Source organism: Lissotriton vulgaris, chromosome 5 (genome assembly GCF_964263255.1).
Source record: "Lissotriton vulgaris chromosome 5, aLisVul1.2, whole genome shotgun sequence".
NCBI lineage: Eukaryota > Metazoa > Chordata > Amphibia > Caudata > Salamandridae > Lissotriton > Lissotriton vulgaris.
The window spans coordinates 481,378,544-481,392,553 of NC_141693.1; the positions used below are offsets into that span (position 1 = coordinate 481,378,544).

General features: G+C 43.0%; 1 protein-coding gene across 2 annotated transcripts in view; it reads right to left on the bottom strand.

Annotated features, from left to right (window-relative positions):
* Window positions 1-357: 357 nt before the first annotated feature.
* LOC147711122 (tumor necrosis factor receptor superfamily member 9-like) overlaps window positions 358-14,010 on the bottom strand; it is a 106,959-nt gene continuing 93,306 nt past the window's right edge. For both annotated transcript variants that reach the window (XM_086921929.1, XM_086921928.1), the window contains exons 7-8: window positions 8,802-8,927; window positions 358-2,418 (exon numbers count right to left, since the gene is read on the bottom strand). In XM_086921929.1, coding sequence (XP_086778055.1) covers window positions 2,321-2,418; window positions 8,802-8,927 — 224 coding nt within the window. In that variant the 3' untranslated portion in view covers window positions 358-2,320. The remainder of the gene's footprint in view (window positions 2,419-8,801; window positions 8,928-14,010) is intronic.

Consider the following 14,010-nt stretch of genomic DNA (forward strand, 5'->3'; position numbering starts at 1 on the left):
TGACTGCATGCAGTTCCACTGCAAGAATGCATATGGACCTCGTTGTGATTGTTCATCCACGATGACTCGATTAACAATCTCCATCCCTTTGATCCATCTGTAACTTGTGTTTGGTTTTGCAGAAAGCATAACACCATGATCATTTGATTTGTGATTGTTTGCTTCGATTTCCTGTGATCGACCCAAATTATTGGACTACTTTGGTGGTGTGTCCTTTTCATCCACACCCAGACATGCCTCTTATTCTCTTCTCTAATTTATTTCAGAGTAAATCTACTAACCTGTCATTATCATGGTTAACAAATACCAAAACGTTGTTTTTCAGGGTGGCAGTCTAAGAAGGAAGTCTGGAGGCTATAATTTGTGAAGCTTTTATTTGAATGATAAAGACACACAGAGATGAACATAATAAGACCCACATGTATCTTTTTCAGATATAACAGCTAATTATAAAATAAGAAATTATAAGCTGGTTTACAACTTGATCACGTGTTAAAAAATGTATTTTTAGATTTTAAGGAACTACATTCTCACACGTCTTGCGCAAGCAAAGATATGCATGATTCACCGAAACTAACTTAAGTTTCACATAGTAGTTGTTTTTTTTGTGTCAGTGGGAGTGAGTCACTGGAATGCTGTCATAACAACACAAATTCAATACCAGTATTTGCAAAGTAATGTAAAAAGGGTTCAGTTCAATGTTTCAGTGAAAAATATCCCCAATGTTTTTCATAAACGCTATTTCTTGGTAGATCTCCATGTTTTTGGATTCTAATAACTTTGAATATTTAGTTGTCAGCAGAATGACGTATCCAAGCATTACGACATACGGATGGCACTGGAGGCCAGTCGTTAAGGTTTAGCAGCCCAGAAACCTGATATATGCACTGATATTTACGGGTAAGCCCACCAAGCCACGAGGAACCCCAAAACAATAGGTGAGACTTGTAGGTGATGGAGGAGGCCTTAGGATCGCCTTTTGGATTCTATTGTACAAGAAAGAAGCGTACCCATTAAAATGTAGACATCTTGGTACCAGTCCTGCACTACACAAGCATCACACGATCAGGACTTTTGAAGGCTTTTGACAGGGCTTCCATGGCATCTAGTCCTGCTGAGCTCATGAACACATTTGCAATTAGCTCAGTGGCATTCAAGGTTTCTTAGAAATGTAAAAGTACCGACTCAGCACAAGACCTCAACCGTTGACCCGTATCTTTCATCGCAACATGCTACACTTAAAATGCAGAACTATCCTTCTATCCCTTGAGTCTCTTTTTCTGAGTCCATCCCTCCCACTACACACAATCTGCTCAAGCCTTCTGTGACCTTCGGCATCCGACCTAAGACAGCTGGAATGGTCCCTAAGCCCACGCAGGCTTCTGAACCTCTGCAATGGTAACCAAGGCTGATTCACTAATACGAGTTAGATTTTTGCCTCAAGTCTTCATAGCATCCCTGCCTAATCTGCATGAAGGCTCCCTACTTCCTCAAGTGTAGCTTCTAGGACAATGAGAAACCTCCCTCCTGCACTTGGTGGCTACAAAGTCCTAGGTAATTTGTGGCAAACTTAAGGCTATCTTTTACCACTTGTCCTCCTTTAAATGCCTTTAATGTCTTGTGGTTCGATTTTTGATCTATTTGTTTGCTGTGAAGTTCTGTACTCCACTGTTATTTCGTTGAGGTGGGGTCTACAGACATACATTGATAAAAAGAAAAAATAAATTAACATTTTTGAAAGAAACAGTATCAATTGTACATACAAACTATTTAAAATGACATTATTTACATAGACCGATTTAAGGTGTATTTACTGTACAGCAATTTCAAAAAGACAAACTATGTTGCAGTATTTCAGAGATGCCAAATATTGCACCTCTGTTCATAAAACCTGAATTTCCTTCGAGCCAGCTCTTAGAAAATCATTGCTGTGCACCTTGGAGGCATTATCAATTAAATGTGGTAAAAAAAATTACAAAATTGAGTAACAGGTATAGTTTGAATGAAACTTTCACATGGACAAAGGCAATCATATAAGAGCAGTGATATAACTATCCTTCTTATTTGCAACCTGCGACGATTGTCTGTAAACAAGGCATTCATACCCAAATGCCTGATGATTAGGTAGGCAATGCTGGGGTATATCCTGGGTCTCTCCGGTGTCCTCGAAGCGATGAGGCTATGTTAACATGGGCGTTCTTCGGCCCGTGTTGCGTAAATGAAACCTCTGCTCTACAACTCATCCTTAGGGCGGATACAGTCTATTTTTATAAGTCAAGGGACGAGTCTTGTTCGCCCAGGGTATTTCCCTCCTGTGGTCTCAAAGATCCTGAGTCACTGGTCCGCCCACTTCCTCCTCCGGGTAATGGCAGCTGCAGCCATCTTCTGCTTCCGCTGTTTTGACTATCTGTGCAGGAACTAGACATAAAGGAAGGAACTTTAGAATTCTCAGTCTATAAGGGTTCAGCTTTCAGTTAACCCCCACACAAGGGTAAAGGTTTCCCATTCATACAAACACAAAATAGTCAAAGAGTAGCCCAAGCAAACATTTTGTGGACAACTGAAATGAGCCAGGGGATAGCTCGTTTACTGAGTATACTGTAACTATGTAAAGTTGTGAAGAATGAATTAATAATTTGGTCTCCTGACTCCACCATGAAGAATGATGCCAGAATGGATTAATAATTTGGTCTCCTGACGGCACCATTAAGAATGTTGCCAGAATGGATTAATAATTTGGTCTCCTGACTCCACCATTAAGAATGTTGCCACCAAATCAAATCATCTACCACACAGAGGAAGACTTGCTTCAGGGTTCACTCATTGAGTGGTGTGGCTCACTGGTTAGAGGCGGCAGACTCGGAAGCAGAGAACGGCCCGGGACCAGAGTTCAATTGCCGACGCGGCAGGGTCGTGGACCAGGGTCAGCGGACTTGATAATTCTCGCCTCGGTGCCTACTCTAACCAGGGATCACACGCGGCAACTCTGGGTATTTGCTTGCCTCATCTCTACAACGGCCCCCCACATTCGCCGGGGATGCCTGGTTTCACCTTGGAGATACCCAGTAGGGACCATCTCACAGGGATAGCCAGGAGGGCTTCCCCAGCGGTCTACAGCGCCACAACGCCTCAGGGCAGCAGTGCGCTTTACAAGAACACATACATTACATTACATTACATTACCTGAGTCAGAGTTTTCAGCCTCTATCTTTTTCTGAACATTTGTAGGGTTTTGGGATGTTAACTATTAGGCAGTACATCCATGATGCAATATTACAATGTAATGCAAATACACATTTAGAGAGAACACTATGGTCATTTCCATTCCAACATACATAGAAAGGGTCCATCCCGTCAATGGCACATTGATTTTCTACAAATCTTACAAGTCTTACCTGGGGGGGTCAGTGGAGAGCAATCAAAGAAATGCCCTGGCCCCCATTATATGTACACCTGCTTTCCATTGATTAATGAGAGACCAATCACACTGCCAACCACCACCACCACACACATGGGATCATTTCAAGAATGCACTGCCTTGCAGAGAAATAAGGGAACTGATTTATTGACATTGTTGCTGGTATTCATAAATAGAAGGTGGATTGGGGGACATATGTTACGAGAGACTGACATTTCGGCATTATAAAACGTGAACATGGCCCGTATGGGTATCAGAGCACTAGACAAAGGAGCGACTGACTTGAATACAGAATATTTATTTTCAATATATATAGGTTTATTTATTTATTTGTTTGTATAGCGCTAGAATCGACCCCCAAAGGGGTATCTCTGCGCTTGGTTGTTGGCTTTAGTAGGTTTGACTAGATGGCCTTCCGAGAAGGTATTGGATAAATCAAGGTAAAATTAAAGCACGGCTTGGACTGCTGCCCAAGGGAATAGTTTGAGCTATTTTGATGTCAGTTTTTTAAAGATGTGTACTTGGAAAATTAAAAGTCTTCACATTTAGAATGTTTATTATTTTTATGTATACACAACAAAAACATTGGATTGGTGTTCCAATGCCTGGTACAGAACCAGCACATGCAGTGCAGGGTGAGACCAAAAAAACAGGTAATAGTCCCAGTTTGTGATTAATTTGTAAAATAAATAAATGCATAGCTGAATAAATACATAAATAAATAACAGCCCAGATGTCTAAACATTTTTTAAGAGAAAGCTGCCTACTCTCACCCCTGGTGCTACTCACTTTAACCACTGGAGTTGCCTACTTCCACTAACAGCACTTACCAAAGCGGAGTGACCTACCTGACCTGAGTTGTGGGCGATCTCAGTTTCCTAGAGAGAATATATTGAAAAAAGTGGGCAAACATGAAAATGGCCGCCTTATGGAGTAGTAAAGGACATACACAATTTGGGCACAATGTACGGCTCACACTCCATAGTGCTGGTACCACTGTACCTGCTGCCCTAATGATACCCATTATTCTTCTGCAGCGAAGCTCTCGCAACCACAAGATAGTGTAACACAATGGGCATAAACAAAACAGATAACAACAATATAATAGAAGCAGATTCTTTGGTGTGTTTCTAATCCCAGCAGGGCGAAGATTTATTTTGTCCAGACGTAAGGAATGTCACAATATGCCGACACGTGTTTCGTCGTGTGCCGTGGAGTCAACACGACTCTTCAGGGCTTAGGACTCAACTCCTGCGTATGGGTTGAGATTTAGTCTGGGAATGTGGTGAAGTCTCACGTAGGTAAAACTCGAGAGAGACACTGGGATTTCTTCGTATCTAGTAATTGTTGATAGAAAGTGGTAGGTTGTCCAGTGGAGTTATGAGCCAGACAAGTGATCTCCACTCATTTGGAAAACTGTTAGGGCGTATTACTACCTTCAGTGTTCGGACACTGGAAACGGTGCGTTTCCGGTGTTTACCGGGCGGGGATCCGATAGTAGAGAAGCCGTCCGAAAACGTGTGTGTTTTCCGGAAAGGCGATGCGCTCCGAGATCGTGAATCCCTCCTCCGTTGTTGCCCGGTGGCCGTCTGTCGAGAGCGACGGCCACCGGGCAACAACGGAGGAGGGATTCACGATCTCGGAGCGCATCGCCTTTCCGGAAAACACACACGTTTTCGGACGGCTTCTCTACTATCGGATCCCCGCCCGGTAAACACCGGAAACGCACCGTTTCCAGTGTCCTAACACTGAAGGTAGTAATACGCCCTAACAGTTTTCCAAATGAGTGGAGATCACTCGTCTGGCTCATAACTCCACTGGACAACCTATCACTTTCTATCAACAATTACTAGATACGAAGAAATCCCAGTGTCTCTCTCGAGTTTTACCTACGTGAGACTTCACCACATTCCCAGACTAAATCTCAACCCATACGCAGGAGTTGAGTCCTAAGCCCTGAAGAGTCGTGTTGACTCCACGGCACACGACGAAACACGTGTCGGCATATTGTGACATTCCTTACGTCTGGACAAAATAAATCTTCGCCCTGCTGGGATTAGAAACACACCAAAGAATCTGCTTCTATTATATTGTTGTTATCTGTTTTGTTTATGCCCATTGTGTTACACTATCTTGTGGTTGCGAGAGCTTCGCTGCAGAATGTTCGAATAGTCCTTTGACTTCTTAGACGGTTAAGGGTGTTTTTCCGCCTGCTCTTAACGCACCACATAGCTACCTATTCTTACATTACACACAGTAACGTTAGATTTGAGGCAGTGCGCCCATAGTATCTGAACTCCCAAAAAACCCTCTAGCAGTTCACGATACCCATTATTCTGTCTGCTAGAGAATCTTGCACTGCTATTGCTAGTAATGTACATGCTCTCTGTTTGCAGATGGCGTACACTGTTACTGTTTGCTATACCACTTCATAATGCTTCATTGAAGCATACAGATCCGTAAACAAGCACTGGCAATGCTAATAGGTCTGGCTTTAAAGGAATTTTGTATGTTAATATGAAGCATTACAAGAAGCATTACAAGAATGGCAATATTTTTGTGTGGAGGCAAAGAACTGTAGAATAATATTGGGGAAGGTTAAAAGGTCAGGTGACAGTTGAACTTTCAAGCTAGATCTGCACGTTCATGTAAGTTAATGACTACCCATCTCCTATCTGTGCTGCCGCCAGAGAAAAACACCATTAAATATGTAGTCATCTACCACACTTTAATAACATGACAATGTTATGTGTGTGCCCTTGAAAGTTCAAGCTCAGGCAGCTGGATATATAAACAAAATGACCACAGCAGTGTGGAGGGCAATTCCATTTTGTGCAGAACCACACAAAGTCTGCCCCACCAAAACATGTATCACTGGTGCCCAAAATGTGGGCGGAGCCAAAGTGCCTCTCTAGTGATGCTCACGTAATTGTCTGGTGACAGCTGCGCTGTCAAGCCAGACCATAGATGTGTAACATTCACACTGTACAAAGCATGACTTGACTGATTTTTTTAATTATGAGAAAAGTTATATTGTGACATGAGGTTTAAGAGAAGCGGTGATGCTGCAGACAGTTTTGTACATTTGCCACTGCGCTCTATTTATTTTGGCAATTGCATTGCATTTCTGAAACGTGTTGGCTGAAATAAGTAGAGCAGGCTGGCAAAAGTCAATGTAAAACACTAAAACTGTCAGTAGCAGCACCGATTCTTTGATTTCTCCTGTTTGTTTTGTGACCACACCTGGATTGCTTTTAAATATGTTTCTGAATGAGTCTGTGTCCCCCAAATTAGGTACCAGTTGTGCCCATCATCAACCACTGGCACACATTTAGTACTGCTGGTTAGTCCTTCTGAATAATGTCCTTCAAGTATAATCAGTCGTTCTATTGAGTGGGCATCACGCCAGCCATGCTGATTTAGGTGATACACACATTTGGACCCTCTCCGTTCTGAATCTTCATCTACCTCTGAGGTAGGTCTTTTGAGACAACCTTAAGGTCAGGCCACCTTCAGGTAATTCTGAGAGGTCCCAATCAGCATTATTTGTTCTACTCGCTGTGCGTATGTTAGTTCCAATGGTATGCTACATTTTCACCACACACATATATATAAAGAGAGAAAAGGCCAAATTAACAGTCTTATAAGAGGTACAATGGAATTAGAAATAAGGCTTTTAGCATTTGTTTTACTGATCTCACCCAACACTGCAACACATGACAACTGCCATGTCTACATAAAGTCCCTCTTTCACGCCTTCCTTCCTTGAAAAGAAAACAGTCAAGAGTAGGCGATCAAGCATGCTAAGCCTTCGGATTGGCTGAGCAAAGCTCAGCATCCAATAGAGGTGGCTTCAGATGAGCGACAATTGTCCAACAGACACCTTCTTGCGTTGCTATTTTGCACTTGAGCGCAGTGAATATGTGCTATTGCTCTATGCATGGCTTGCTGGTCAAATCACAGTCGGTGCTGAGGAACGTAAACCCCTTATTGCCTGGTGCTCTCAAGGTCGGCCAAGCTTTTAATAATAAAAGTATGAATGCTGCTAGATCATGCAAATTTAGAGTGCTTGGAGCTCTGGGATTTGGTGATCCAGTTACCTAAATCACAGCAATTATCACTTGTAGATGACCCGGAGTCAGTGCCTGTTGCTGCGCTTGTTATCTCAGTGTTATTACCGCAGTTTCCTTTCTTTTACATCCCCCACCAAGTTTTCATTTCCATCTCACAATGCCTCTTGGGGATTTCCCACATCAATAGCCAAGCTCTCTCCCACCTCATTAGCCAAGCTCTGTTTCTTTCATTTTCACTCCCTCAAGCCTTATTTGTTTTTGTCATTCAGCTCCAAGACCCATGATGTGACTAATGAGCTAAAACCTTCAATGAGAAAAGCAGCACCTCAAGCCCTAGAAGCTTGGTGCTATCAGATGTAAAAGCAGAGCTGGAATAAGATCACCTTCATCAAAGTTGAGGGATATGATCATGAGTAACACACTCTTCTGGATGGAGGAGTATGAGATCAACTTAAGGCCAGTTAACAATGAAAGGTTCCGGTTCCTGTACTGGTGGGGGTCATAGGCGCACCCCTTCCCTGAACATCTTCAGGAAGACCCTCAAGACCTGGCTCTTCAGCTAAACAGATCTGCGCCACCCTCCCCTCAGCGCCTTAAGACCTTCACGGGTGAGTGGCGCGATTACAATTCCCTGATTGATTGCTTGATTGATAGAAATGTGAAAGGATATTCTATGTTTTTAGATTCTTTTTACAGAAAGACTTTGAGGTTTAGTGGCTGATCGGCAGAGGATTAAACTTCTAATGCGAAGTGTAGGGAAGGGTTGACCAGGAGATTGGCATTCAACAAAATGCAGATACTGACCCGAATCACACGTGTTTGTATATAAATAACATGAATGTAAAGAGGAAGAAAAAATCCACTCATCTGCAAATCAAGGTATCACCGGCCATTAATTGCCAATCCAAGCCATCTCCACCCATCATTAGACAACAATCCACCTATCATCATCATCACTGTCATGCTTAGTCATCGCTATCCCAGTTCTTCTCAATCTATCCAGCCCACCTCGGCCATCTCCAGTTATCCACCCATCACCAAATTAGGCCATGATTGACCATTCAGTTCTAATACAAGTCTGTCCCATCCATCCATACGTCCAACCTCTGCCATCTTCAGCCATCTCATCAACGATCCACGATATCCCAGTACACATCTATGCCAAACCAACATAAGCCATCGCTCTATCACCAACCTAGTCTATGCATAACAATCCATCACACAGCAGCCATTCCTAACCATCGCCATCCACACCAAGCAAACCCGGCCAACACAACTGCACTTTTGAAATAAAAGACAAAAAAACTTACTTTGCTTGAAGCCGTTTTTCACCTTCTTTTTCACCCAGGCCACCATGACCATGAAAGGGCAAATCACACACATGAAGAAGAAGACAGACCCCGCAATGATGACATGGTATGCAATGTTTTTTCCCTCTGGAATACAAGAAAAACAAAAATGACAAGCATTAACTAGAACACCAAGTCAAATGGCTTTGCATCAACCAATAAACTCTGTACACATTCCCACTATGTCAAAATATGTCCACCCTTATCAACAAATCTGAAGGCACTCCTTCATACAACAAAAGACCTACGTATTGGAGCTTATTACGTATCAATAGGCTGAACGTCAAACAAAAACCTATTATTTCATTTGCATCTTATAAACTCATTATTTGGAGTGAATGCTCTAAACAAACCACTACATGAATTATCAACTGTAGGTAGTTTGAAGTTCATGACTCTTGTTTTATTGGGTTAGTGGAACAATAAGTACAATGAAAAAAGAAAAAATTGAAGGGAGCAGGGGTGGAGAAGAGGTTTTAGGATAAAACATTAACTTTCAAGGGCATGAGTCAGATGGCTTATTCCTATTATGGAAACACTGACTTTTCAAGGCTTTATGAGTAGTGCAAGAGGTGGAAAGGGGAAAGAAATGCTGCAATGTTGAAGACTGCACAGGGAGATACTTAAGGTGCTGGACACCATGAAACTGGACGAGGAATCCTGTGGTTATGATATGCAGCTGCATCAATGGTTACAGACTGTGAGTTAAGGCAAAGGGAGTCAAGGCCAGAATGATGTTAGGTTGCTTATTTATACATTTATTTGAAAGAACAGTTGTTCTGTAGTTTCTGTCATTGGTGATGCCTCTACGGGAGTATGCTGACCAGTTCTACAGACCAGTGGCGGCGACTCCGCTAAGGTTGAGGGGCGTTGCCTCACTGCTCAAAAGGAAAAAGAAAATGATAATAACAATATGTTATTATCATTTTATTTTTCCAATATCAGTCAGTGGCTCCCTGGCGGGGCACGGCTGGCCAGAGCAGGGGGGGAGTGGTGTGCACTCCCTAAGTGCGCATGAACTATTTTGCTGACCCTCTGTGGCCGACCAAACAGTTCATGAGCACTCTGCATGTTCACCACCAGGCTGCATTACACAGCATGGTGAGGAAAATACACAGGCTCCATGTTCCTGCTTGTGCTGTGAACTATGGCACTCAGACCAAGCTGCATTTCAGCGTTGTGATCGGCTCAGGGGAGGCTGTGTGCCCGGGTGCTTCCTGCTGCCGGCCCGGACAGGAAGAAGGAAGAGGACGAGGATAGAGGAGAGGCAGTGGCATGCACCACCCACTAGTAGGCAGGGCTACAACTAAGCATAAAGCGTAAAACTTCACTGTTATTCTGTGCATCATAGACACAAAGCAGGATATTTACAAGCCCCTTGTACTGCCAGTGTGTCACTTTTTGTGATGCACTGGTGGCACATTTTGATGCCCCACATTTAAAAGGACATGTATATCCACCCTAAGAGGCTATGGCTTCGACTACACTAAGCATGTCAACCTCGATGATGTTGTGCAAGTCATCCACGCGGGGTTGGACAGACATTATGGGCAATCTGGCGTTGCCCAAAGGACTGGTCTGGCAGCTCACTATGTGAGTTGGGCTTTAGCTGCTTGTGGGCATAAAACAGGCCCACAAGCAGCTACAACCCAAGTAGTCCAAGTCATATCCTCGAAGACCATGTCGAAGCTCTCCTTCTGGAAAGCCATGTGCACCCCCTTCATGGTGGAGTAGCAACTGCGCTCCATCTTGTGATTGTTGTAGACCAGCATGGCATATGCCATTTCACTTTTGATAGTGGAATGTGGCAAGGAGATTCTCATCTGGCGGGACCAGTCGCACCACCTTATAGACGTTGTTGAGTGAGCTAAAATCACATCCTCAGTCAAGATTAGTATTTCACTTAAAACAAAAAAATCAATGGCAAATGGCATCCATATTAAGCACCCAACAGACTAACTGGTCTGGTGGAAAATTCTTAGTATAGGTCTCCCTGATATTACCACAAGTATTGCCTTCAGCAAGCTTAAATGCATGCAGTCTCCCTTACCTTATAAAAAATATACAGCTTGTCTTTACAAGTGTATGCCCTGGTTCGCAAATGTAGGCCACTTGTTTAGCTTTTTGATTCACTAATGGGGGTCACTTTTAACTTAGTGTTGAGCGTATTTTCTGTTCCAGTCCAACTCTGCATCCATGGCAGCAAGAGGGTTGAGTGCCAGACAGAGGAGTATGTGCGGGTGTAGTAGAAAGAAAACTGAGTGAGGAATTACTTGTCCAAGGGAGACTCTGTGTTACCTGTGAGCTACAGTGGCAAATCCCAGTGAGATGCCTCAATAGGTTTATGCAATACCCTACAAGACCTGTGTGTGAACTTTGGGCTGCAGCTACACGTTGTAATTTCAGCAGGATAGCTCAGTGGAATTATGTGCATGCTAAAGATATGCAAGTCATGGGGAGGCTATGAGTTTGAATGGTAGTAAGACAATGCACCGAGTCCAATGATAGCTTGAAATCTCTGGGGCATATATACTAGAAACTGGTGGAGCGCAGTGTTTCGCGAAAATTGGTAATGCTGTGCTCCATCAGTTTCAAAATGCTGGGATGCGCTGTATTTAAAAGAATACGGCGCACCCCTGTGTTTCCCCTAGCGCTGGCATTAAAAAAGATAGCTAGCGCCAGCATAGGCACCCTTGCACCATGTTGCAAGGATTCCTGACCTGCAGGGTTGATTGTTTATGTGCAGGAAGGGACAACTTCCTGCACATAAACTATGTTTACAGGTGATTTGCTGTTTCTATGTGTGCTGCAGAATGCAGCACACATGGAAAGAGCAAAATACGAAGAGAAATGAAACATTTCTCCTCGTATCGCCTGCTTAAGACCAGGTATTACCTGGCGATATCTTTGGCACTGCCCTATACCTTGTAAATATGGGGGACAGTGTCAAAAAGCAATGGGTGTTGTGGCGGAACAAGTCACAGATTCCAGCAAAACTGAGATAGCCCAGTAGGTTAATGAAGGCAGCAGATATCTATGTGACTGAAAGCCACTTATTCGAATTTTAATAACAAGTGAGGTCATGCTTCAGTTAAAGAGATCTAACTGTAGCATACTGATCACAATTAGCGCCATGGTTTAGATACCTGTTAAGGACATGTTTATAAACTGGACAAAAAAAAATACTAATATTCAGGGCCTTTATTTGGCGGCTAAAAATGCCTACCTTGCAAGGGAAGAGATAATATGTATTTAGTAGTAGGATAGTTCAGTATATTAGCCATCTTTACTGAGACCTGGGCGTAATCTCCACGTCGTAGGTTATCATGGAAAATTCATGCACCTGCATATGGCATTAGACTGGGGATAGCGCCCCGGGTGCCGACTACGGTGGGGGTGGCATATATTATGGTTTTAAAAGCACCTGCTGCCTCCGGCAATTTTTGGGCAACAGTAATACATGTTAAGATAACTCCGGTCATTAATGTTCTTCCTGGAGGAGATCGAAGTTGAGTCTTGTGGAACTTTTGACTCACCATAAGATTAATATCCCAGCTGCTAACAACGTGTACCATGCAGGTCACAAAGTGCATATAATGTAAATATGTCAGATGGTTATGGCTTTTGTCAGAGAGATCCTATTGTTAGGTACAATTTACAAGTTAAAATCCTAATGTAGAACAGTGAGCAATTAACTGTCATCAAACAGCTGCATGAAAACTGCAAGATATAGGTTAGAGCATTATGATTTTTTCCCCAAGTTTTTCAATATCCTAATCTTGCAAAATGGGTTCATTTGGGTAGAAATCAACTCTTAAAGGGAACCCACAACCATGGTGTTACTTTTTAAATTCTGAGTTGGTGCTTCTCCAGACCAAGCACTCTTAAACTATGCTGCCTACCAGTATGGATGACATATGACTCCTACACCTTGTAGTCCTCTGGCTTATGTACCATTTCCTATTCACTGATTTTCACACTCACGTATATGAGTGTTTCAGTGTAATATGTGTGTGACGTAGAGTGCTCTGACACCCTATATTGGTATGAGTGGCGCTATAAAACTAATTAAATACATCTGAGAGAGAGTGGTTATGGGGACTCGAGGGGCACTGTTAATGGGTGGTAGTGAGGGAATCCGTGGCGGTGGTGATCATTGGAGGACACCAACAAACATTGTCGTAGCGGGCGACACCAGTGCTAAAGCTGGCCTGCATTAGAGTGTACTGCGGGGGTCCTATGTTTGATTTGTAGCATGACTGCGTCAGTCCCTTATCCTTCCACGATTAATACGTATGACGTTATTGGGTAGAATGAGCAGCAATTAGTAGAGTCCACCAGAGGCAACTATGTGTTTGTATGCAGTGCTTCCAGTTTGTGGCATGTCCTATGCAACCTATTACCCTTAAGGGATGCACAGTACACCTGTTTAGGCTGCCAGGTGTAGAGTTTGCTGTACTACTGAAAGAAAAATCATATTTTTGCAAAGTAGACATTGTACACAACACAATATATAACCACTGATGTTTTAGACTGTAACAGCTTGCTCTTTAGGTATCGCCATTTCCTAACACAAGGGCGGCTCACAAAGCTGTAGAGAGCAAAGAAAGTCCAATGGTGGTCATTTTTATTAACCTTCAATGATGATCAGCCCACTATGTCTCAGCTTGGATTCAGAGCTGGTTTTTCAAAGAGCTTTTCAAAATGCAATCCGTGGTTCAGCTGAGCTGTTTTAACAGCCATCACTGCCCATCACTTTGGGCCTGCATATCTTTACTTAGTTCAAGTGACAGAGTACTGCAAATGGTACTATGCGCCCACCCTGGATGTCTCACGACTCCCTTGCCGGAGTTCATTGATACAAGTTTCAGCAGCAGCATTTTCAGTGAAAAATGTCTACAGAAGATTGAATGGTGTTTGTGTTTGGGGGGAGAAGCAGGAGGAAACCAGGGGGCATATTACCAAGCAATAGCGATAATTATCGCTATTGCTTGGTTAGAGACAAAAATTTACCGCTGAGCTGCGGCGATTTTTATCGCAGATAAACCTTGGTATTACCAAGGTTTATCGCAAATGCGATAAAAATCGGCCGCAATGCATGAATATCGCTGAAAAGTCAGCGATATTCATGCATTACCGAGCTAATGCTCTTAGCCATGTTATCCACCTC